Source organism: Chelon labrosus (genome assembly GCF_963514085.1).
Source record: "Chelon labrosus genome assembly, chromosome: 10".
Lineage (NCBI taxonomy): Eukaryota > Metazoa > Chordata > Actinopteri > Mugiliformes > Mugilidae > Chelon > Chelon labrosus.
Window position 1 is genome coordinate 25,426,485 of NC_140360.1, and position 27,420 is coordinate 25,453,904.

Below are 27,420 nucleotides of genomic sequence, written 5' to 3' on the forward strand. Positions count from 1 at the left end.
TTCCCTTCCCTTTAAGGAGAAAGTCATCTCCCAGAGAAAAACACTCCTGTCAAGTTCAGCTCTGATTCTTCTCAAGTTTTCAAGATGAACTGGTTATATACAGCAGCACACGAACAAACCCGCACAGATGAAAGAAAAGTTCTGACTTTGAAAAGTTTGGAAACATCAGTCCTTGAAATGCTTCATCGTTTCGATGGTACAGGTATTTTGCGCAATACAGTCTGATTCCCTCTGGGATATATAAACCTCGAAGACATCAGGTGGTAAAGTAGAAGTAAACTGGCTTCTGGGAATATTTCCAGTAGAGTGTGTGTCTGTGTGTGAGAGGGACTGAAAATGGAATTGGCAGGTCTGTTTTGAGGTATTTCCTGGTGGTGAAAATGGCGACTTGGATGCATAAGTAGCAAGTTGCTCCCTGGGTACAAGGGGTGAGGTTCAGGAGGATTCAGGGTGAGGTTTTAGGTGAGGGAAAAGTGCTATAGGACACAGAGAGCTTATATACAAGCGAGCACAAAAAACAAACTTCTCCTTTTTTTTTCTTTTTTTTTTTTTAAACCAAAGAAATCCTTATGTTTTTTCTCTTTTCTTTTCTAGTTTTCATATTTAGCCCATATGGACTCAAAGTCTTTTCCATATTTAGTGCTATCTTTGAAGATAAGTCAAACTGCTTTTCCGTCTTTCTTTCAGCCACTTGGGAAGAGAAAAAAAAAAGACAAAACAAAAATCCAAAAAACAAAAAATCGCTCATCAAACTCCCAAAAGAGACACCTCAGTCAAATCAAAAGCATCATTTAGAGAACATCTTCAGTAGTAGTAATTCAGGGAGTCGTTATTTATCATTTTTTAAATTTGTTACGATCATAAGACGTTGACTTGGGCGCCTGTCAATCAAAATTCCCAGAGCTTCACAGGAAAAACTCAAAAACTTGACTTTTCCTCCCATAAGTGGGCAAAGTCTCATTTTTTCTGAAGCCACAGCAACAGATCAACAGATTGCAGCCATCTTCACTCCTCTTCCAGGCTACTCCACTCCTCCTTTCTCTTCCTCTCTTGCTCTCCTCTACACTCTTTCACTTAGAGTGTAGTGCTGATTGTGAGGTGCTTCCAGAGAGCAGAAGACGAGAATTCCTTCAGAGTCCAAGTGCTCTGCTTCGTTTTCATTTTTTATTTTTTTTTATATTCCTCTTCAGGCAGAATTGGTGGATTGAGGTTGTGGGGGATTGTTTTGAGGATGGTGCGGTGGGATAAGTCACCCTCCCTGTCTCGGTTTCGCCCAGTTTCTCACTTTTTCTCCCAGGTTCACATTTTCTCATCAAAAGGTATGAGTGATCAACAGTTTCTGAAGAGAAGGCAAATGAGGAGAATCTGACAAACCCCGATTTTAAGGAGGGAAGAGCAAACACAAGAGGAGGTCTGGTGTTTAATAAGTAGAGACAGGGAACACAGACAGACACAAAACAAACATAATGGGAAGCGTGTGTGAGTGTGTGTGTGTGTGTATACGAGTGTGTGTGTGTGTGTGTTCTCCCACTTTTCCCTCAAATCAGTTCTGCTGCAGGATGAGGTTTTCCAGCTCATCTGCAGAGCGAAGCAGGAAGGCGGCCGACTCCCGGTAGCCGGCAATCAGCTGACGCACGGCTGTGATTTCTGGTTGGCTGAGCTGAGTGGATGCTCCGCCCCCTCCACCGCCGCCCCGCCCACTCAGGCTATTGTTAGTGGTAGAAGAGGAGGAGTTACTGATGTTGGCGGAGGAGAGAGATTTCATGCTGAGGTCTGTGGGGCCTAAAGACAAAGGGAGAACCAGTGGATGGTGAGAAACAGAAAACGTTGATGAAGAGAGACAGAGGATGGAGGGATGAGGTGGAGATCGATGACGTGAAGAAAAGGACAACGAAGAAAGAATATAAAGATGAATGCAAAGGTGGAGAAGGGGAGTTATAGGGAGAGAAATTGAAAGAAAGATCAGTCATTTCAAAATGATCCATTATATCTTGATCTCAACAACGAACTACAAACTGTGTATCTGTGCCTACTATAAACCTTGTCTCGGAAAAGATAAAACTGTATATAATAAAGGTTACTGAGCAGAAACAGACACACAGACACTGCAAGAACTATAATTGTCCAGCTTGTGTGTTTTCCTGCTGGTCTTCTGCTCAGCACAATCAGCACTCTCTCCAGTGAATGGATCAAGATCAACACATGGTGGGAGACTTGTTCAGTAGAGGGACAAGACAAACCTTCCCACTATGGCTTCATATCACACAGTGATGTAAAACATCTGAATACAGTTACTGTGGGGAGTCTCACAACGCATGAACAACACAGACAGATCACATATGACACATCTGTCTGGTGTTTCTGTTGTCACATCAAAAGGTGAAATAGGATATTCAAGTTAATCTCAGTTCTTTTTTCCCGACATTTCACCTGTGTTTTTCTGTTAAACCAAAACTGATGTAAAGGCTGACCATCTTTCTAAGTTGTTCCACCCGCAGAGACTGACCTCTAGTGGTGCCTGCTGTGCACTACAATACATCTACACAATTAGCCTCTCTTTAAGCATCTATAGCTTTGACATTTCTAAATACTGTGGTATACCGTAATACCTAGATATCAGCCAAGCCTGACTAAGGTCAAATCAACCTACAGATAATCCCTTGAGTCATGTATGACTCAAGAAGCCTTAGCACCAGCTTAGAGGATCGTACTCTGAGGTGTAACCTACATGTTTAAAGAGTAACTTAACACCTGCAGGAAATCTTCCTTTTACTGACCCCTAGTGCCTTACAGTTTCACCTTGCAGTGATTCACAAGCACACCATATCCCTGTTGGGTGGGGTTAAAGGTACAACAAGGTACATTGCTGGCCACACACATCAGCTAAGTGCTTTGTGGACAGTGAAACAGTGCAGAACTCTTACTCCTAAAACCCACCAATTAAATTCACTTCACACATCTACTCTTAAAGTAGTGTAACTTTTTACAGTACAGCGATAATGAAATCCAAGATCTGCAGATTATTCTTTAAGACACAGATTTGTTATAGTGAGAATACACAGAGAAGGAGTGAGAAGTTCTGCGCTATGGAAATGATCTGCGCGGGGAATTTAACTGATTTATCACAGATTTGAGCAAAACGAACACAGCTTGCATCATCATCCTCCACAATCAGCAATTACAAACGTGATGGACACAAAGCCACATACATGTAGGTCTCAAATTTGAACAACCTGTGATAAACTTTGCTTTAGCCTCTATTAACAAAATGACTTTGTTTCAAGAGAGTACATGTTAGCTGTTTCACACTGCCATCTGCCGCTCTGTCTCCAGTCACTGCTCTGTTTCCCTCTACTGCTCCTTCTCCTCATTCATTCAGATTTGCCCTGTCATGCTGTTTCTTTCATTTCTCCCCTTTTCTATTCCTTCCGTCATTACTTTAACTTTTTCTCTCTCCAAACCTCCTATTTTATTCACTTTATCCTAATTAACTCTATTCTGCCCTTCTGTAGCTCCAGAAAGATCATGTCCCACAGTCCTTCACCGCTCTCTATCCTCACCGTTGCTCTGAGCAGCAGCGCCTGTCGTCAGGGAAACGGGGTGTTGCACGGCAGCGCCCAGGCCTGGGTAGCCACGGTAACCATAGCTGAGGCCGGCTCCGTTGATGTAGAGCTGGGTGTCCTGGGAGGAGAAGGCTGATGCGGCCAGAGAGTAGGCAGAGTTAGCGAGGGACGCCGGCTCCCTCAGACCACTTCCACCACTGGACGGCTTGTCCAGAGAGATCTGCTCATCCTGGCAGGATGACAGGAAATCAATGGCATTCTTTTTAACATACAACACAGGAAGGTGGGTGGACAAAAATGCAACTGGTATTCAGACCATATGGAAGCCCCTTTGTTCATAGTCAGATGCTATGTTTACATGGACATTGGTATTCCTCTAACAATCAGAATAGTAAAAAATATTTGCTGCTAATAACCATGTTAAGACTTGATCTGACAGTTTCTTTCTGGTTGGATCTTTCAGGATGGATTCTGGTTAAATCCATTCTTTCTGCACATGCTGGCTATCGGGGTACATGGTGACGAGCTTCCAGGAAGTTTAAACAAGTGTTTGCTTACGTGGTAGGCTTCAAGGCGCATCCTCTTGGCAGCGTTGCGTGATTCGCTCTCGCAGGCAGCAGCCAGGATGTTCTCAGCCATGGCTGAGGTAAGGTGAGGTGGAGTAGGACGGGTCTGAAAACACCAGAAGATCACATTCAGATTACCTATATGTGGTTATTAGTGAATGAGTAGCAGTGCAGTTTTATACAGGTTGGAATTTAAAAAAAAATATATTTCTCAGTAAAAGAGAGATAAACAATCACACCAACATTTGCAAGCTGCAAAAGTTTCCAGTTGACTTTCCTAACAGTAAGAGTGGGAGTGAAAAACCTGATTCCGTGCCAAGTCTGAAGAAAATAATATGGATAAGAATATTAGTTTTTTTTTCTTCAGTTTTCTTTAAATTTCAATTACTGATTCCTGCCCATTATTTTTGAGGAACTGTTTTCTGTTATACATTTATTCCTTTGTTTTTAAATAAACAATAAATTGATCACTCAAAATAATCACTGTGCAGATTCTTTAATAATGAGTATAATCATTACTTGCAGCCCTAATCCAGGGTATAAAAGTATAATTTCCTTTATATTATTATTCTGTGATTGATATTGGGGCTTAATGCAGAAGAACGCCTTTGTACCGTCTGGTACTCTATATTATAACACATTGTATCATCACACATCACCACTGGGGGGCAGCAGAGACCTTCCCAGGACTGAGTCATGTTCATGTTAAATGTAAGGTACAGAGAAAGCAAACAGCCTGTTGCCTGTCAGAGTCCACACAATATCATCCGTCTTAGTGCTACCGTTGAAACCCCACACCCAACTACTACAGTCCACTTATTAACTACTATAGAATGATACTTAGTTCAGACATAATTGATGATTTGAATGTGGTATCAATTATGTTACATTCATTATCCCAAGAAGAAGAGATGGCAGTGACTAACTCTGCAAAGAATATGTAAGATTAAGACACCCAGCAGATGTAAAACTTATTAACAGTGTTCACAGGCCAGTTTAAGTCTGTTTGTCACATTTTTGCATCTGATCTGAAAAGTCTGTAAAAAAACAACAAAAAAAACATCTGTTTGTCGCGAGTCATCCGTGCTGTAGTGAAAGATGTGTGTGTGTGATAACTCTCTGCAGACAAGACAAAAATATAATTATTTACTTTTTGTTTCTCAACTGGAGCAAACCTGGAGAGGCTGGGGACATCTCTACAAAGGCTGAGCATGTTGTTAGAATAAAATAAATAAGTGAATCATAATTTATTTTTAATCTGAATGTGAAATGTGTCCTGATGATAACTTGAGAATGTCTATACACGCTGAATATTAAGACTTGTAGAACAATGGATTGTGTAAAACTTCCAGTAAATGAGACTTCTGACTTCTGTCAGCATGCTGTGATAAATAGATACTGACAGGAATAATATAGAAGAAAATGAATTAAACAGTACATATATATATTGGCCACATCTCATTTAAACATTTTTACTGATATAATAAACATACCATACACAGTGGTAAACCATCCAGTGTGGCATGGTAGCTTATGTTATGATGAAACAAAACACTGCCAAATACAAAACCATCAACATTTCTGTGGTGTGTTTATTCCCTCTAGTTTTGTAACTGAGCTAGTGTTGAACCAGGAATTTAAAAAATAATATTTGTTATCTATCGTTCTATTTCCACACTTTAGCATGAATAAACACCAGTAGAGAACCTCTTACTGACTGCAGCTCCTTCACTGAATGAAAAATGATGTTGTAAGTGTACAGTCTGGATGAAAGGGAGGGTGTTCCCTGACTCTGTGGTTCCAACAAAAGTTTACTGAATGATAAAGGAAGTCAGACCAGCTTTACACCATGGGAGTTACTGGCTTTGAATCACTGATGATTAATCAGACTCATTGTGTCAATCTATCCATTGTATATAGGCAACACAGTAGAACATACGGAAAACTGGAATTTCCAACTTGCCTTTTTATGCTTCAGCCAACCAATCAAGTTGTAGTTTACGATGTCACTGTGAAGTTGACCTCTGACCTGGATATAAAATGTCACTATTTCATCATTTTATCATATCAGAAGGTAGCAGTATAGGCCACCTATACGTATGTACGCGTGGCTTTAATAAACAGACTAGAAGAAGTAGAGGTCAGCAACCGAAAACAAAACAAACCCTCAAAGAATTATCATATTCAATTATTTGCCCTGGTCATCTATGAGGGAGAGGGCTTTTTTCATTTGTGCAAGTTGTAATTATTTATTTTTTCATGTCAGATAGTACTGCCCATGTGTGGGGCTCTGCAGAAACAAAGACATGAAGAAAAGCAGTGATTCTAATGAACGCAGCAAGAATCATACAACCACGACCGCCGATGAAAAGTCACACAAGAGACTTTTCATCCTCTCTAGAAGCTGAAACAGATGATCAGTAACAGGAGTTAAATGTTTGCTACATCAGAAATTACTCAAAAATGCTGATTCCATCTCAAGTGCATTAAATATAATAACTACTTGCAACTACTGCAAAATGAACATTAAAACACATCTAATCACCAGTGACCTCTGATCACCAAATGGTGTTCGGTTAATTTCTGCCAACAAGAGAAGGTTTGTGCTAAATTTGAGGAGATCCCCTGAAGGCGTTTCTGAGTAATTGTGTTAACAAGAGTGGAAAGTACGGGTAATTCAGATGCATAAAACTGGTTGTTTGAGACTGTCGATGTCAATGCAGACCCCCACAGAGCCACAACAAGCCATATACCAAACATTCCTTTTGATTTTTTCTGGCTATAAAGAGGTGAAAATGCTTGTGAGTGATTTTGAGTTTACTCTGATGTAGCCGAGAATGCTTTTCAGACGTGTAACATCTGCACTAAACATACACATGGGAGAGTCAGAGTTAGTGCCACTGCTAAAACGCCTGCAGGCTGAAAGGAGAATTATATGGCTGTCAGCCTAAAAGCCTTCTGAAAGCAGGTATCAGGTCTGTGTCACTCAGCACACGCACAGTAACTCATCTCGGACCAAAGTGAACCAATTTCTCCCATCTGTCTTGTTGAAAAGGCATAAAAACAAAATCATGTCACTGCTGCAGCTTATAAGAGTACACATGTCAAAAGTGTTGGATATTTACTCAATTAAAAGTTCAATAATATCTAGAAGATAGTAAAACTTCCTTGAAGGATGATTAGTCTCTTTGAATGTGTAACTTTAATATAAAGCAGAAAGTATTTTTCAACTGGTAGAAAATGAACCTAGCAAATGTTTTGATAATCAATGAATGAATTATACTAGTTAATTTTAAGTAAAAATGAACACCCCTCCTAACCAGCAAACATGCAAAAAGAACACCAAAGTACCTCCATGCCGTTCTTCTTCATGCGTCGGCATGATTTGAGGTAGGTGCGGATGCGCTTGCGGGCGCGTTCCTGGAATTCTGGGAACTGTCTGCTGCAGGACTCAATGATGGCCTGGATCTTCTCCTTGGGCTGTTTGGAGATGGGCACCATCCGATCCAAGTTCTCGTCCACAAACAGACGCACAAACATCTGCAAAGGTATAACAAGGAACTCTTTTCACTGACAAAGGAAAAGTTTTGACCATCGTAATTAATAGGAGAATATACTGTCAATTATTCCTCTGGGTTATATCTAAGCGAAGCTGTACATGTGTTTAAGCACAGGTAATAGTTTTATTTTGCCCATTTTAGGAAAGAAAAATACTCAGTTGACAAAGCCACTTCTGACATACTGTATAGTAAAGCTTAAAGTTGACACACCATTTACTCTCTTTTCAGCACTGGTTTGTCCTCTTGAGAAGAAAAGCAGCTGTTTGGTTCTTGGCAGATAGTGACATGGAGTGAATATGATATGAACCAATACAATGAGGAGGCTGAACAGCTCTGCAGAGCTGTAAAGTCACGTGCTAATCCTCTTTTGGGTTCAACAGTACGAGTGACCCTCAGATTCAATACACTGTTATGGATACATGGAGCATTTAAGTACGGTTTGTCCTGTATGATTTGTTCTATGGGTCTATGTAGGTTTGCGGTCACTGTGGGATCAGTGAAACTGTTAAATATCACGATTCTCCATCTCTGTGATCAATGACAGGTTTTAAAGAAGAAGCAGACGGTCAGCTCTTCAACATTTTTCTTTTATCAATATAAGGAGACACATTTATTGATTCCAGGGGGGACATCATTCTGACCTAACACACTGTCTCTGACTTACATTGAAGGCCTTTAATCTCTCTGGATCGACTCCCTCTGTGTCGTTGATCTTGTCGTTGTCGTCGTGGTCGTCATGGTCGTCGTCGTCATCATCAGGGGCAACCTGGCTGCCGTGACGCCCCATGGTCAGGTCCTCAGCGCTCAGGTCCATCTTCACGCTGTCGTAGCTGCCACCCGAACTGTACTGAGGGGACTAAACACATACATGCAAACACTAAGTCTTCAAGTCACCAATCAAAAGAGAAACAAACCTGCTGCCAGCTAGCATGTAGCATTAGTTGGGCTTCTTATAACAATGCAGTAATTTTTCACATATCTAGGATTCAGTTGTTTACTGTTCTGGAAGATTAATTAGAAGACTCATTAAGATCTGATAGCTTGCCCCAGAAAAGGTCCATATAGATTAAGATTTAAGGCACTCAACCAACATCATCAGACACAATTATCAGCTCACAGCAGAAAAAATTATCAGTGTTACAGCTTTGATAATCAGAAAGTATCTAGAGCATAGATAGACCATGTTTGACGGGTTGACTGGTCTAGACGCTCAGTTTTCTCCTTCAAAGAGGACTTTGGAAACAGAGATATTAATTTACAACTTGGAAACATTTAGCAAGGTGTCATCACTGTGTAATAATGTTTGCTGTCATGGAAACAAGTGCTCCGCTGTCTGTGGTTTCATTTTATATATTATTCCATGCAGCTAACCTGTTTCACCTGAGTATCAGTGTCGGCGTGTTGATTTGTGTTTACCAACTACAGCTTGCTGTTTCAGCCTCAATCAGCTCTTCTGCTGTCTCCTTGGTTTAATTCAGCTTTCTTGATATAATCTTTGAACATGCTCATCATATAATATTGAGAAATATTAACACTATTGCTGTTTCAATATGGCTTTTAGTTTTTTTATTACATTAACACTGCAATGATTAGTCGATTACTTTGATTTATTTCTTTAAGAACAAATATCTAAACTCTCTGCTGTGAGCCTCTTTATTGGGATGATTTTCTGCTTTTATCTATCTTAAGGCTGAAGGTTGGTCTGTCAAAGAGCTACAGGCAATGAAGGTTGACTGTGACGTGGTTTCCCTTGAAGACACCACAAAGACTTTATAGTATTAAAAATTGTATGGATATGATTCTGCAAAAAATGTACAGTTGTCAAATGGGGGTACAGCAGACATAGAAACTGGTAAGACCAATAATAACTGTGTATTCTAATTTGTCTGCCAACATTATCATTGTGGTCCAGCTAGTGAGCTTGGTGCATGATGGCCATAATATTATTGGAAATTGAAGCTATTTAAGGTTTACATAGCTGATTGGAGACTGTGGAAATGGGACAAACATTTTCAAAAGGTACAATATTTCTCTCTGGACTCAAGTAAAAGAAGCTGGAAATACTCAAGTAATATGTCTGTAAAGGTTCCCACTCATCCAGGTTATAGTATATTAAAAAAACTCTAAAAACATGAACAACTGGACTTGCAGACTTTCTTGAAGACGTTTTTCCACTCATCCAAGAAGCTTCTTCAGTTCTAAAGGACTGGTGAGGAGTTGGGGTTTAAATAGGAACATCAACAGATGGTTTGAAAGAGGAAAAAAGGAAGCTATCTATGTCAATTTGGAAAAATCTTTGGACTGAGATATAATCTGCCAACAATGTACACTACAGTCAACAAGAAGTTTCAACCCCATCCACACCATGAGACTGGAGCCTCTGACTGATAATGGGTTGTTAGAGCACCATTCATTGGAGGTAGAAAGAGCACAGGGTCAAACAGTCTCCTCCAACGAAAGTATCTCATTGCAGACAGTAGTCATACGAGTTTTTAATGAGAAACTCCAACAGATATTCCACAGATGTCCCTATTTGAACTCCAACTCCCCTGCAGTTGTTTAGAAGTGAAGAAGCTACCTGGAGGAACTTGGTAAAGTATTCACTTAAGCATAGCACATTATTGAATCTACATATTTTCTATCCACCAGTGCTACTGACATTCAAATTAGTAGTATTTTCACAAGGTCTCTTTGCCTCCACCCAACTCTTGAAACACACTCAGTGTGTTACACATAATACACGATATGTGACGATGACCCTGGACACAATGGACACAGCGACTAACAGTCGGAGACACAGTGAAAATTGTGAAGTGCGAAAGGAGTATTTGTTGAATTTTTGTGTGAGAGAGAAGCTGAATGTGAGATTGAATGACTTTGTGTGTCTGTATGAATGCGTGAGTATTGTATAGGGCTGTGTGTGTTCTGAAAGTAGACTGTCTGGCAGTACCATGTTCCCTCCAAGGCCGGTGTGTATTGTTTGTCAGGTTCTGCTATTCAGCTCTGTACAAAGACAGAGAGGGAGGAAGGAAGGAGAGCGATCTTCTCTGATCACCCTTTGCCTCCGCTTTCCATCTCTCCTCGCTTTTACCTCCATCTATTATTTTTCTAAGTCCATTTGGTGACTCTTCTTTACAAATGACTGTGTGCCCCATTCACATTTGAACAAAGACGGGCCAACATTCAACAACATGGATGTCCCAATTAATTCAACCTAAATGAAGATTTTGTTTCAGTTTTTCTGAGTCTGGAAAGGTGAGTCTGCTTTCTCCAACAAAGCAGAGTGTGTGCAGACAACAGGGAGGACAGAAAGCAAAGGAGAAGCTGTGCTAATGCAAGTCACGATCAAATATTAAATTATTTTTTTGCTTTGTTACTGTCGTCTTTGTATTGCTACCTTCACCTTTTTAACAATAAAAGACACAACTCATTCAATGCTAATCATTTAGTTAACTTATTTTGACTTTCAGACGAGTTTGAACCCAAGGATTATACATCTAGGAGTCATTCACTAGTTAGGCTGTGGATGTAAATGAAAATTGCCTCCAAGAGCAACAATGAAACATGTTTGATTTTTAATAGGAGGCTTGTACCTATTTGCTTAGTTAAATCCAGGTGGCAACTTGGCCAGGCAGTGTATGTTACCCAACTCCTGGCAGTAGGTTTATATTTTGATAATCTTTTCATCTACCTTTCTGCGAAAAGGTTTCACTCTGGCACTATTTTATAAAATAATTATGAACTTAAATAATTATGTTAAACTTTTTTATTCTTTTTTTTTTTTTTTATGGTGGCCTGTTGGCATATCATGTAGTGCTAGTATTGTTGTACCGCAGTTTTAAGTTCCTGGATTTCATTCTTTATTAAATCTTGCTTCTTGTTTTTGTACAGGTTTCCTCACACAGTCATTGTACATGCACATCAGGTACTATAGGTCTGAGTGTATGTGTTGAGCATGAACATGAACAGATATACTTAATTCAACATATGAATGGCTGGATGTATACCAGGGCTAAAAGGTTTGCGAGAGCAGGTGGTCTAGGTGGTTGAGATGATATATATTAAAGCACAGGATGTGTGTGTGCAGTATGCCGGTCGTGTGGTCTCACCTTGCCCCCGTAGTCCCTGCCGTCTCGGTCCAGTCGCAGTTCGGCGCTGTGTGACTGGGAGTGTGTGTTGGGAGTGTGAGCATTATGCATGTGAGAAGTGTGTGTGTGCGGCAGAGGCAAAGGCAGGGCTGGGTGTGGAGCCAGAGGAGGTTTGGCAGCCAGCGGGTACTTCCTGCGGAGCTCCTCTGGCGCGCTGGGATGCAGAGCGCCGAGCAGCGCTGCAGCGGCCGCTGAGACGGTCACCGGCAGGTGTGAAGTGGACAGGGGCAGGCGCTGAGGTGGCGCGTCACTCAGGTTCATCGGCTGCTGGTCCTCAGACGATGAGGAGGAAGAAGTAGGCCTGCTGAAGTCGAGAGGGGCGGGGCCACCATTGCCATTAACCTCTGTTTCCCTGACTATGGCGCCATCCGTCACAGAAGAGGAGGGAGGGGTCAGGGCAGGCAGGCCGTTTCCACTGCCGCTCTCTGATGATGAATCATCTGAAAGAAGACACACAGAGGATTCAATTTCACACTGTTTTGTTGCTTCTTGTTTCTGATCTTTATTTTCGACTGCGGCCACAGATGAACATAGAGCTGTGATTTGAGAATGAAGGACATTTCCTCATGTTACAGGCACACTGAGAAGGCTCAAGCTCATATTTATTTTCTGTGGACAATGACGCAGAAGCCTGGAAGTTGGCCTGAAGTTCCTTTCTCCACAAAATTTTAGAGGTGCTCTGGTCAGAATTCATTTTGTCCGGCGAAGATCTATCAGGCCAGTCAAATCATCTGGACGGGCTTTATGGTGTGATGGACAGAAGAGTAAAACACGTCATCCGAAAGCCGTTCAGTTGATATTTTATAAAAAATAAAAAATAAATTGAAGAAGCGAGGTGTTCAGATCCTGCTATGCTGTCTGTGGTAAAAGATATTGACAGTGAAATAACTTTAAAAGACACACAGTGTGTCGGTGTCAGACAGGAATTAAGGCATTTGATGCTCAGCATACATCATTTTGCTCTAGAGGTAAAATCTGACTGACAGCTAACATCTTCTAAAATTCAGGTGAATCAAACTAAAATGTAGCCAAAGAGGAAGAACCACTCACATAAGAGGTTTAGTGTTACGAGTGAAATGCAGCGAGTCCTCTGACAGACAGGGAGACTGCGTGAAGCTGTGTAGAGTATTGTCGAGTGGTGTGTGGTAGAAAGAGCAGTGTCTGTTTATTTGATTACATCCAGTCTGCAGCCTGACCAGACAATACCATAGTCAACACCCTGCATTATGACAGAGGACCCTCCCCCCATCTCAACACATCACTCTCTTTATCATCGCCATAATGGTGTCACAATAACACATCATGTGTGTTACACTGAGCACAGGCCTACAACACAAACAAATACAATACAACCAGAAACTTTCTGATATCCACACAGGGAGAGTACTGTTAGTTTTATCACCATGTGGTTGGCTGTGCTCCTGCTCCAACACTCAGTGGACATGCCTGATACTGGGCTTATGCTTCACATGTGCTGCCTAGAGATGTACAGGTTTCCTCCTCTTCTTTCAATCCTCTGCTTTTGTGACAAACAGTTATCTAAAGTGCCTTTCATTCAACAGGATATCCGATGAATAGATGAATAACAGCAGTCCTGATTTAGTCTACAACTGTGCTGGTTGATTGTTTTGTTAAAGTTATCTTCAAGCAGCAACCTCGGACACTGAAAAATGATGTGGAATGAGTGCAAAAACGGCAGTTCCTCTAACAGCCACTAGAGGCTTCAAAAGTGAGTCAATGTCCAACTTTACAGGAGAAATAAACATTTTTACTGTTTGAACTACATCAAGGTTTAAAGTTGTGCTTAATTAAGAGAACAGCTGTTTTGACTGACAGGTGGGTTCCCCCACAGGTTGCTAGCTGTCTGTGTAGACGTCACCTGCCAGCCTCAGCTTTGATACTGTTCCACCTCTTTGACGTTTTTTTAAATTAGTTGGGAATTAGGTGGAGTCATCCACTGCCAAGGTGGCGGCGGCTAGAGACACCACGCTACGTTTCTAAATCATTCAGGTCAAGGAGGGTTCATCCATCTTTAGATACAGTCGGTGGCTATGTTAAGTTATATTCTCTAATGTTGTTGCTTGGTGGCTGTTTGCTTCATCTGTTATAGATGAAAGCAGTTCTTGAATTACACAACAAAACAATAGTCTCCACCTACAGTTATCCACCTTATCTACAGTACGTGTATAGTATTAATCTGTTCCCTACTGAAAATCCTACGCTGCTGTCTGTCTTTATTTGAATTATTTACTTTTTAGCTGAAAACTAATTTGACATTCATGAAGGAATACTAAATAAAATATGTTTTATTGATGTTAAATGTTAATTTTTCAGTTTTTATTAGTAAAGCAACTTCAACATCTCTTCTTTCTTTCCGTGTCTGTGTCTGTTCTCAGACAGGCTACTAAATAAGTGATCATGGAATAAATGGTTTGTGCCAAGCAGGCTGGCAGGCAGGACGGATGCCTGTCCCCCTGACTGGTTTTTATTGTTCTGAATAGACTACAGGTGCATAGTGCTAAACACACACACATGTGCTGGAGGTCACAGTGACTGAGAGAGGAAGGAAGGCAGATATGATACATTTTAAAAACTAGCCTACAATTTATGGTTAAAGGCTCAATGATAAAGACACAAAATAATGCCCTAAAATTATCCCAGCATTACAGAAGGACAACAAGATGAAAATGGATGAATGGGAAAATGGATATATAGAGAAACTGAGTGAGTGTAAAAAGGAAAGTAACAAGAGGATGAAGGAAAAGTGAAAGAGGAGGTAATTAGAATGTACATAGTGTAAAAAATACAGCAGCAGCCATAGAAGAAAGATGTAGGATAGAGAGGTGGCTGAGAATGGTATCGACTATGTCATTCGTTCAGTGGGGGAGGGAGGGAGGGGTGGAGTCCAAATCGCTGCATGGAGAAAGGGAGAGATGGATAGAGTGGCATTGAGGTAGAGGAGGAGAGGGAGAGAGAGAGAGCGCAATACACTATGAAGGGAGGTACAGCCAGGCAGAAGGAAAGAGGTCAGGAGGGGGGTGGGAGGAGGAGACGAGGGAAGGAGGGAGGGGGTCATGGCTTGGGGGTGAGAGGAGAGGATGAGGGAGGATTGAGAAGGGGAATGGAGGGGGAAGGGTGGAGAGAGAGTGAGGCAAAGGGACAGGCACGTGGGAGAGATTTTTTTTATTTTTATTGAATTTCTTGAGTACTGTATTGTGTATATAGTGAACAAACCATTTGTTACCTTGGGCTTTACTTCATTATAACACATCTTAGACATACAATCAAATGTGACAATGATTTTTTTTTTTTTGAGAGAGAGAGAGATAGAGAAAGAGAGCAAGAGAGCAAGAGAGAGACAAGGAAATGAGGGAAGCCCTGGGTCCTGGAGGTAGAAAAGCATGGCAGAGTGTATTTATGAGTGTGTAAGGAGTATTCATGCGTGGAGGCCGAGGCCAACCTAATTCCTGCCATCTCGACACAAATCCCCCCTCAGCAGCAAGACCACCATCACTGCCTCTGCATCCCTCCATCCCTGCCTGACGACACAGTGAGGGGATTTGTGCTCTTCTCCTCCTCACATCTATTATTTGGTTTTTGTTTCTCCCCTCTCTGTCCATGCCTGCAAAACAGGGAGTGGCCCCCTCTCTTTTTCATATTTGCTGCATCTCCCATCACTCTATAACCCATCAACCCTCTGCATCTCTCCTGTTCCTGTCTCCTTCAGTTTACTAGACCTCAGAAAAAAAAGCAATGCCAGTCTTCCTTGTCCTGTACCTCTCTTCCATATCAGTTTCTGGCTCAAAAGCAGAAGGTACTGATTCATGCCTCTGTTTTGCCTTTTGTCTCATGTCCTCAGCTGGAATCAGACTGATCATATCAATGAGATGATAGTCTGACTGAATAGAAGCAGGATGCTGGGAACAAAAAGAAGTGGACAAGTCATCCCTGCATCTGTATGTCAACATATTTGAGTTCACTTTTCCCCTGTTTGTCATGGTTTGGCTCTTCTGTTCCAATAAAAAGCTAGTATACTAGTCCCCATGAAATTATAGGTGATTGTTTAAACATAAAAAGACAAATCCCAAAACAAATCACATACTTCATGTACAATATTAATATATAATGTTTCTCCATAAATGTTCCTACAGCTAAAGAGACCTTAACTTTGGTTTGAACCTCTCATCAAAAGGAATTGATCTATAAAAGGCTGCCAGACCGAGAGAATTAGATTTCATTCCAGATATATCCTCACATCATTCATTAGGTATGAGTGTGTTGAAAGAGTTTTCTGTTTCCAGACTCAGTTCTTATCAGCATATAAGAAGTCTGGTAACACATCATTTAGATTTCATTTATGGGAAAGTTTCCACCTATATAGATAAAAAAATAATATATATATATATATACATCTGCACGCAACTGGCTAGTCCTACAACCAATCAGAGCCATTAGTTACAAACAAATTTAAATCCACAGTGCTCAGATGACATGTATGACTATGTCGGTGTTACTCTTCTGTCCATCACAGCATAAAGCCCGCCCAAACGATTTGACTAGCCCGGCAGATCTTTGCCGGAGCATAATCAGTTCCCAACGGAGTGACCTGAGACCAACTTTCTGCAACATGAATTATAAGATGTTCATAGTTATATGTTTCCATGTACTTGAGCTTTTCCTGAAAAGCTTCACAATACATGGCAGTAAACAATACTAAATGTAAAAGTCTCTATTGTTTCTGATCATCAGTAAAAGTAAGTAAAAGTACTCACATGTTTCTTGACCAAGTTATGATGTGAATTTAAGGCACAAAAGTCTACTATTCTACTGCTCTTTACCCTATCTTTTATACCTGACCATAGAGACAACATGTTTATACCCTTCTTTGTCCTCCTTCTACCTCTTCTATAGCTTTAATCACTTGTTCCTCCACATCCTGTTTCTCATCCTCCCTCTCTCCCATACCTAATCATACAGCCAGAATCATGCTTGTGACTGTGCATGACCTTTCTAACAGCAGCAGACATGGAGAGTAAATGTTAACGTGTCCCGTACAGTAACTCTGTTCAGTCATGTTAAATCACTTGAAAAGCTGCCTGTACAATCAGCACACGAAACGTTATCGTATCATAAATTATCTGAAATCTTTTTCTCCGCATGAAAGTCATAACGCTAAATTTCAAGCCTTATGATGCAAATAAAAGAGTCATTAGGCCTTACAGACAAGTGGCGCACAATGCACTCATTCACACACACGACTTTGTATTGAGTTGTAGATTTCATGATGATCAGATATAGAAACTTTAATGTGTTTACATGCACAACAGTACTGCAGGCAATTGTGTAGTAGCTCCAGCATTTATAAATTTTTCAACTGGATAGATGCTTTCTATAAAACTTTGTTGTCAAATATTTAACCATTTGATACAATATGCCTTCACTGTTTATCTATATAAAGTTGTGTTCAAAATAATAGCAGTTTTTAAAAAAGTGAGTAAATCTCAAAATCCTTAAAAGAGTTTTTATGTAATCTACTATAAATATTTGACAAATAAGTACAGAAAGTGAAGGCTGTTCAAAAAATAGCAGTGTCTGCATTTGTCTGCATGGCTTCACATAGGTCTCTTCAGTTGCTGCAGTACTCACAGGTAACTTTAGACCTTCTATGATCTCCCTGGAGCTGATCAATGGCTGAGCCATTTTGGTTATTCCACGAGCCATTTGAATGGTAGTTTTCCATTTCTTTCTGGTTTTAGTTGCCCTTTTAAAGCACATGAGATCATTTTAACGCCTATTATTTTCCACACTTCTTTATGTGTTTTTTCTTCTTTAATCATCTTCTTAATCAAAGTACGCTGTTCTTCTGACCAATGCCTGGAATGACACAATTTACTCAGATTTTCAGATATGCTCTATAACCAGCATGCAGAGCATTTACTGCCTTTGTCCTGTTTGACACCTGTTTTTTCACAGAATGAATGACCTCACTAATTCACTAAACACTGCTATTATTTTGAGCACGCCCCTTTCAATTAATGATTCAATTACACAGAATCAGCAGCATGCATGTTATGACTGTTGGGTCTGTTGGTTTTTTATTACTCTTCTACACCTACGAGTAAATTATTTGCCAAACAGCAACTGATCTGGTTAGTGATGTTGGACTGCTACTATTCTGAACACAACTGTTTTAGCTTTCAAGATAAATTATTATCACAGCGTTACGTTTCTGACTGTCATGATAATTATTCGAAAACTGTTGGCCTGCCAAAATCCTGACATATGAATCAGAGTTACTGCAACAAAAATGAAGACTTCAGAGTGTCAACAGTTAATACAAATAATCATGCATTACTTTAATTCATCTTAACAAATAAACACCATTCAAGGCTAATTAAAAAGAACAGAATTTTAAATGAAATTAAAGAATTACATAGAGAGATAAATACAGGACAGGAGGGTAAGATTATGCTGCAAAAAAACAACAAAAAAAACAGCAAGCTACAAACTACAAAGACTGACACTTGTCACTACATGACTGGTGCGATGCGTCAATTATGCCTTTGCTTGAGCAACAATTCAACAGCATGGCCATTTTGTAATCTTGTGTTCACACTAGCACTGAGAGAGCTACAACACATGTTCAATGGAAGCTGGTGATGTGAAATGACAATCTGACATCTGACATGGTTGTTATGTGTCGGGCAAAACGCGCAGCATGAAAGATGAGCTGGCACGTCAACCATTCACATGCATTTGCTGCACCCCTTCCCATGTTATATATTGACTTATATAATAGTCAATGCCCATTCCAACCTCCCCTTCGGTAACGAGCATTTGAGCAACACTCAACGCTGACCAAGTTGTAGCTTTTGTTGTTGTTTGTTGCAAACACACCATAGGGCACACACACACCCAGTCATTTTCATTATTGATTAATATTCTGAATAATTCATAATTCCAATAATTAACTGTTTGGTCTAAATGTCAATTGTATTTGACAGATTTTCTATGATATAAAAAATTCAACATTATTGGACTCTCTTAAATGTCTAGACATCTTTTTATTGCTTGGTTCTGTGAGGGACTGGTGACTTATCCAGTGTCTTATCCCACCTCTCACCCAGTTAGATCAAGAACAGGCTTTATAAACACACATCAATGCAATGGAACACATAGTGTGTTGTTCTAGTCTTTTATCTCCAAGCTATGCTGCATTAGTGTTGCATTATTGTCTCCTTATATCTCAAAAGTATCCAAGAACCTAACAATTTATTGAGCAAAATCAACTGAGCGAAACATAAAAGAGGAGACATAAATGCTTCTCAAGTTGGAAATATGGGAACGGACATTTTTATCGAACTTTTTCCATTTTTGTTGCTGTCACTGGATCTCTATTGCATTTTTTGTAAAATGCAACTATCATTGCAGTCCTGTGGGGTAAGTAAGCTAAAAACAGATCCACCTTTCAGGGTTGTTTGACACTAAAAGGGCAGATTTTGGATAGAAGTGAAATGTTAGTGTGAAACCTTTATCTCCACTTTTTCATGACTCAGCACCTGCTGACAGACATTCACTTACGGAAAAGGCTCCCCACTTAGAAGTCTACCCTTCCTTCAGCTGAATATAGCTTTCCATTCATCCAGTCTTCCTCCCCTCTACCTCTATTCATATTTCATTACCATCTCTCTCTTTCTCCACCTCCTCATCAAACTCCTCCTCTCTGGCAATGCAGTGACTGTGATGCATGGCAGTGTTTAGTGTTAAGCTGTGGCCCAAGGGGCACCAGGGCACAAGAGGCCCACGGTGTGTTTAAGAGGGTAAGTGTGTTCTCCCTTCAAGGGCACACACATACACACACGTGTGCACAGTGCAGTCCTCCATGCCCTCAGAGAGAATCAGGACAGGTGGACAGATTCTCTGACAGTCAGTCACTGTTCAACCCACAACCCTCCGGGAGGTGGTGGAGGGCAAAGATGCTGCATCAGCTGACCTGGCAACACACATCTCCATCAGTGTGTGTATTCGTGTTTCTGTGACTCGTGCATTTCCGTGTTTACGGCGTGCGAACTGTCGTCTTTACTGTCAAGCTGTTAACACAGAGCGGGCGCACAGGGGGGCGACAAATGCGTGGGGCCTTTCACACATCGTAAATCACGCTCGTCTCGGTCTTTTCAATTCACTCCGCTGTTGCTCTGTCACTCACACAAAAGGGTGAAAAAAAACACCAAGACTGAGCGGCCCTGAATTCAGCCTGGTGACATTTACATCTTTGGCATTTTTGGTACATCATTCTGTGAGGAGGCTGATGAGATGCAAGAACTCAACAACTATGATTCACGTCACTTACAATAGATCTTGCACACTGTGTCAAATGAAAGCACTAAGATGCTTCAAAGCTAAGCTGCCACTCTGAAGCTCACACTTTTCTATTAAGAGGATCTGATTTTGGATTTCACCAGCTCTAATTAGTTCTGAACTAGTGGCATCTGTACATAAATGAACTGCTTACACAGACAGACTGAGGCTGATGAGACAGTTTGACATATAATAAGTCTTGCTCGGTGCCGCTTCAGTTGTCTTAATGCAAAGCAAACACTGCACGTTATTAAGGAAAATGAATTCAAGGTCACGTTGCTTGCTTAGTGATCATTTATTCTAAGACATGCAAAAATCAGCCAGTTGCTCTAGAGAGCTTAGAGATGACAAAGTAGAACAATATGAGCAGGAAGTTAAGCTTAGTTAAGACAACATGATTGTGTTTGAAGAGGAGCTGGGTTATTGAACACAACAATTCATCATCTGCATCAAAATTCCAAGGAAGCGGTTTACAGTTCTCTGTGAATACATAATATTAATGTTGTATCGTTAGCAAATTTGATCAAACAGATTAATAATTAGAAGTTAATTAGCTCATATGTTTCAAATCTGACTCAAAACACTCACAATGTCACATTGACACACACACATACAATATAAAAGCTCTTATGAATGCTGTCTTGAAGAAGCTTTGTACACCCAGCTTGGTTATCTTCTACTGAATGAATTCAGTGATGTCAATAAAGTTGGAGGAAAAAAATCCTTAAATTTGCCGCAGCACCTCAAAAAACATATACATTGGTTGATGTTTTGGAGCGTGTAAATACATCAGATCACACCTCATCAGATCATGTTATTCAGCGTCCATGCAAATAGTTGGAATCTGTGATCATTGCAATAATTGCAATCAAGTTTAATTAGTATTGTCGATGCAAAGCTCCGACAAAAAGAACACAAAACACCGGTCTGCTCCTTAATTGTATAGAATGGTGGGCAGTAAAATCTCAAATATCCATTCTCCATGTAGCTTTTTGTCACTTAATCACTTAATAAAAACGCAGGCAATAAAGTAGAGTAACATCAGCTCTGAATTATTTAATGAATGTAGAGCCTGATGAAAAAGGTATGTGTGATCAATGTAGAGGGTTTAATTCACACTGCAAATATCTAATATGCACTGATGACCCCGTGAGTCACTTTTGGAGCAAAGTACGGCACATGTTAAGTGAACTCGAAGTCATTTCTAATTAAACCGGAGATATACTGCACGTCCATGTGAACTTGAGAGCAACAGCCCTTTAATTAAAAAGTGAGACATATATCACCTGAGTGCCGCTCTGAACAGGAGCATGTTTCAATCAATATGATTTAATAATGATCACATGATATTTCACATTTCAGCCGCACACCGGAGAGAACACAACAAATCAATGTCTCTATTGTAGTGATGGGCCACTTGTGCATTGATTTAAATAGGGCGGGCAGATTAAAAACCCTGGCACTAATTAAGCAGATTGTTTCTTTAATGCAGGGAGAAAATAAAGGCTGTGTAAACAGCAGCCTTGGGGGGGGCGTACCCCTGCTTACACTGGCAAACACACTCCCCGCTGAGGTGGAAATAAACTCTGCCTCCTCCTCCTCGTCCTTTCAGCCTCTTGATTTATTCCTCCTCATGTCAGTTCTCTTCTGTAGCACAACTCACCATTTGCACCAATTCTCTCCCTTCAACTTTCTTACAGTATGTCTTTTACTACCTTTAAGATTCAAGCTCTTCTTCAGTCATCCGTGGTTTCTTTATGCACCATAATTTGAGGACAGAAGCACAAACTGACTCAAAAAAAAAAACAAAAAAAATAAAACATTTCCCCCGCAGCAAACACTCATACACTAGCGTTATGTTTTGTTACATCATGATTTATTAAGGCAAATGTCAAACTGCTGCCCCTGCTTGGCTCCACCACAACACACAATGTGACACGTGTGTGTTCATGATTGCGTGTGTGCATGCGTTCATCGTGTTCAAGTGAATAGAATGATTTGCCTGATTCTGCGTCTGTCACGCATGCTGCATCACATGACCTTGCTCTTTGCTCTGTGTATGTGTGTGTTCAGGTGGGCGTATGTATGCAATCTGTGCGTCACAGAGTCACATGGTTGCATGGTATAGGACACAGCAATAACCTCTGGGAACGGATTACCATGACCTTCGTCAGGCAACAGCAACGCTTCATTGGTACAGAACTTATGTCCTGGAAGAATCTTCAGTCTTTACACTGGATTATGTGTCTCAATGTGTGGAATGTGTTTTTAAACCAATTTCTCTCTGGGGAACATAACTGCACTGGATAATAAATCCAGTTATGGTTCTATGGTGTTGTTCCATAGATAGTTTAGAGTTTAGATGTTTTTAATTTTATTGTGTCCACTGAAAAGGTCAACCCGGGTATCTGCGATTCTCAAAAAAAAAAATCTAATTCAAGAGTTTATCATTTTTCTTACACCTACAAGTGAACACAACAGAAACACAGATGAACAAAAGGAAGTGTGTCAGCGTTTCAAAGAGATATTCAAAGAGATATTCAAAGAGATATGTGCCGATGAGCGTAGCATTACAATGATTAGCCACACCGGTTTTATTGAATTATACAACCATACAGTACAGTGAATCTATGTTTTAATCACCCAAGTCACATGGAATAGATTAGTATATTAGTGTAAAATATAAGGAGTATTCATAGTTTGAAGTGATGGTAATAACTTCCTAGGTGGGAGAACAATGGAGTCAGGACCTAAAGGTAGGTGTTGGAGCAGACAGGCAGCAGCAGCAGCTAGCGACAGCAGAAAGCTCTCATGTTCACGCTCGTCATCTGTCCAAAAATGAACCGATGAAACAAGCACATGCGATTCATTCATTCATCACTGGGTGGCTACAAACTCAGCTTGGATTTGTAGTGAATCACGTAGAGACCAGGGTTGTTTGCAGCTTTGTATTGATGGATTGAAATTGGTTAAATCATTCGACTGAAATCAATCAGCTTTGTTCTTTACCTTAATTTAATTATCAAGCCTTAAAAAAAAAAAGCTAAGAAGCATAAAAGCTGGATTTCTAGTCTGATCTGAAGGTAGGGAGTCTAGTTTACAACAATAATATGCTAACAACTATATTCATCAATACTTGGGAGTTGTTCTCTTTTCAGTTTAAATCAGAAAGAAAAGGCGATCTGATACATAAAACAAACAATATGCACCTTACCAGTTGTTTTAAGCCAAGTGAAGAGGAGTTTTTTAATACAGAAGTCATTTTAATACAGGACCCAGCTGGATATATTATAAAACCTAAAACGGTGGTAATTTTCCATTTCTCCAATTATCTGTCAGCTATTAAGAGCTCTGAATTGATTTTGGTGTCATTAGCAGGCTCTGCATCGTTTGGTATACTGCGGAGGAGAAAAATGGAGGGAGGAAGACAAGGTTAAGCACCGACGGGACAGAGGAAAAGGAGAAAGAAGTAAAAATACTGTACAAGGAAAAGCAGAGGAGGGCTGCAGGAGAACGGATGAGGAAGAATTGGAACTACAGAGGAAGAGAAATAAAACTTTTGGCAAGAATACGCAAATAGACACCAAGAGAAGCGCATGAGATGAAGAGGTGGCGTAGGAATAAAGAGGAGAGAAGGCAAAAACAACTTGAGAACGACGTAGATGAACGTGTAGATTAGAGGGTGAGAGATTGTAGAGGGTCATACAAAGGAGAAGAGAGCACAGGGATGGATGGAAGAATGGATGAAGAGAGGGAGGGTGGAAGCTCTAATGGGTTGTCCCCCGTCGTTTTTCATTTGAGGCTTCACTACGCAGTGACAGCTAGAGCCCCCCTCCTCCCCTCAGAGGAGCTAACCTGGGCGAGAGTGGTAACAGATGCTAATTCCTCCACTCCCCGTTCTCCTCCTCTTTTGCCTCCTATCCCAAGGGATGGAGAGCTGAAGGGAGGCAGTGAGAGAAAAGGAGGGAATCGGGAGGGGAGGTGGGGGGATGAGCTGGCGACTCCCCTGCGTGGGATTACAATGGATTATCCCGCTAAGACGCGGCACGAGCTGCTTGCTAGCTCGCAGTGCCTGCATAGCCTGCCGCACCCCTCAAAGCACCGTATGGCCCTGCCCTGCCTGGCATCGTCATAGCAACGACCCTCCAAGCAACACCCACACCGTCGTCCCTCCAAAATATGCAACCTTGAGCAATTTTGTTTTCTCCCTCTTTCGACAGCGACCTCCTCAGTGACAGGACCAGCTGGCACACACACTGACAGGAACACACACAGCCTGGTTCATTGTCTCCTCAACATTCATATGGAACTATTCACACTCATTGTTCCAGATTAGTTTGTGAACTACAACATTTAAAAGGCATGAAGTGATTTTCAAATAAAAGTTCCTTCCTTCATTCAGCTTCTGAAATTTGGGGATTTCCTCCTTTTCTTTTTTGGGACAATTAAATATAATCTGAAGTAACAGATTTTTATGTTGGCTGACAAAACTCTACACAGCTGTTTGTAGTGTTTTGGGGAAGAATTTCACTGCTCTAAAAGTCTGCACAGTCATTTTATCTTTTGTCTGGACAACCGTGAAGTGGAGGTAAGATCTATAAGAAAGAGGCCTTGCGTGTACAATGACTTACAGCATGATGTTGCATTAAGTTCAGGGTAAAGTACTGAAAGACTAGTGGATAATAAAAACATCTGCAGTAGTTTCAAAAGCTTTAAAAGATGAAACTCTTTTGAATACTTCTCTCTCTTCAACTTACCGTTAACTTCTCTACCATCAACTGCACTTACACAATGTGCAACTTTTCAAGCAGCAAAAATGTTAATCACATGATGCTCTGAGACTGAAATAATTGTAACATTTTTTGAAAAATAATCAGATAATGAATGAAAAATAATCAAAATTAAAATATTTTCTAAAGACAAAATGTGGGAAAAAAGACAAGGAAGAAGATGAGTCAAGTTTATCTATATGCGTATTCCTCCTGGACCTTTACAACATACATTATGCAGACAAGCTACTGTATATAAACCCCCTAAACATCTCCTCAGAATAAAGACGTGGCAGAGGGGGAAAGAGTGATGGGTAAAGAGAAGAAAAGAAGGAGAGAAAATGAGTTCCTCCTGTAATCTGGATGTGTCCTCTAATGTCTTTGAGGTGTCCTGACATCTCCAATAAGTCTGTGTGTTGACACCTGCACCGAGCATGCAGTGGTCCATCTGGACACCAAACACACACAAACATACACGTCTCATCATTATGCATGAGCTCAAAAGCACACGCTTTCATCTACTCGTACAATATATATTTCAGTGGACACACTTTATTTCCTTTTGAGCTACAAAAGGAAGTCATGAGGCAGATCCACAATCTAAACTGTGACACAAAACTCCATTAGAAACACAGAGGCAGTGATGGATGATCTGGTCTCTTGAAAGATGAGGGGTATTTGCTCGCAGTAAGTGATCCTATAGCCTGATCAATCTGAGAGAGCGGGATGTATAGTGGTGGACCAGGGAGGGAAGTCTGTTCCCAGGCCTGTTATCCAGAAAGCTCAAAACTGCATCAGCTCACAGCAGAGGGGAATCAGATCTCCTCTGCACTCTTCCATTAATTCTCTCTTCTATTGTTGGATAATTTATGTTTCTTCGTGAGCCTTAATAAGCCCTCATTTGATCTGTCTCAGCTCTTTGTCCTCTTTCCACTCCATCTGCCACTCTGCTTGGTTTTTATATTCAGACCTCTGACTGTTGGCTTTTCAGCTGAAACTCCATTGCTGATCTCTCCCTCTTTTACATGCAAAGAGAAACACAGGAGTGGAAGCGCGGGAGGAGAAAGACAGAAAAGTGATGGAAGTTTATCTGGAGCGGATACTGATATGTCAGGAGGTGGGATAGGAGAAGAAAGGATGGCTAAGCACCACAGCTGATTATTATTCTGTCTGGTAGAGCAGGAGATCCCAGAGGTTTGGTGAAGGAACAGGTTTTGGTGGCAGCCTCACCTGTCAATCATAAGCCTGCAACAGCATGGAAGCTGAGATACAATGGATGGATGGACTACCTGGTTGTTATCTGCTGTCAGGCTTAAGGATAATTTACGGTTTCCACATCAGTGTCTGCAGTCAGCTGCAGAAACGTACACAGTCAACCGGGTTGTATGGACTTCTATACAGTGCATTCAATAATGAGACGTATGTATACATGGACATGTTCCACATATAAGGACTATGAAACATGATGGTGAGTTATGTTTTGTTGTGCTTTTGGGTTCCCTCCTTTTGAGGGTCAGAGGGTATGGCCAACTGGGAGAAGACCCCATGGCAGACCAAGCATTAGCTGATGGAATTTGGAATTTGTCATGAGAAACTAAAATGTGTTGCTGGGAGACGGACGTATGAAATACCCTTGGATATGTCTTTATTCCAATAAATTAAAAAAATAAAATAAAATGAAAAAATACCTTGAATACGAAACCAGAGAGGGCTACATGTGACAAATTCAGAAACTGTTACTGCAGATAAACTGTGAATTTCTTAACAACAAGGACTGCCTGCACCTGTCAGCGTTCAATGTTCCCAAATATTTCATATCCACGCCGCTCGATTATTTGCTGTAGCTGTCATTCTTAAAGACAAAACATCAGGTTTCAACACATCTACAACACCAAACTAAACTAGAAGCAGTTTGGCTCATAGGTGACAAATATTATCTCTTAATCTGCTTTGAAAATTGTTATTTTCTTTCAGAATTCATTTAGAAACAAAGGGCAATATTGTTCTGAAAATAAACAACTACCAAAAAAATCGGCTTTATTAATGCATCACAGACATGTCTGCACATTGTAATAAATTGTGGGAGATCGTGTGTGTGGGAGGGAGACAGGCGCTTCAGTATAAAAGGGGTGTTGAGGGTCAACAGAGCAGAATAGGAGGATGGTACAGTCAGCAGAGAAGCAACAAGACACTGCTGTCACAGCCTGGCACTGTTTCTACACCCTGTTATACGTTACACAATCCAGCTTTACCAAAACTCCTCTTCTCTGCCTTCATTTGTTCACATAGACAACACTATAGTGTCTACATAGTCATCCCTCCTTCTATAAGCTCCCTGTAAATGTCGAGGATGCACAGTCCTACACTGGATATTCTACCTCCCAGAAAAAGAAATTTAAGAAGCATTTTTCCAGGCGACTCTTAAAAAAAAAAGAAAAAAGATAAACGTCTTGTAC

General features: G+C 40.7%; 1 protein-coding gene across 1 annotated transcript in view; it reads right to left on the minus strand.

Annotated features, from left to right (window-relative positions):
- Nucleotides 1-220: 220 nt before the first annotated feature.
- The window catches only part of LOC311494634 (nucleolar protein 4-like), a gene marked incomplete at its 5' end in the record, with an annotated part of 134,706 nt that continues 107,506 nt past the window's right edge, over nucleotides 221-27,420 (minus strand). Inside the window, 6 exons of the mRNA XM_084553779.1 lie at nucleotides 221-1,782; nucleotides 3,561-3,792; nucleotides 4,122-4,235; nucleotides 7,481-7,669; nucleotides 8,354-8,545; nucleotides 11,799-12,277. Of these exons, the coding sequence (XP_084409905.1) occupies nucleotides 1,544-1,782; nucleotides 3,561-3,792; nucleotides 4,122-4,235; nucleotides 7,481-7,669; nucleotides 8,354-8,545; nucleotides 11,799-12,277 (1,445 nt within the window). The 3' untranslated portion in view covers nucleotides 221-1,543. The remainder of the gene's footprint in view (nucleotides 1,783-3,560; nucleotides 3,793-4,121; nucleotides 4,236-7,480; nucleotides 7,670-8,353; nucleotides 8,546-11,798; nucleotides 12,278-27,420) is intronic.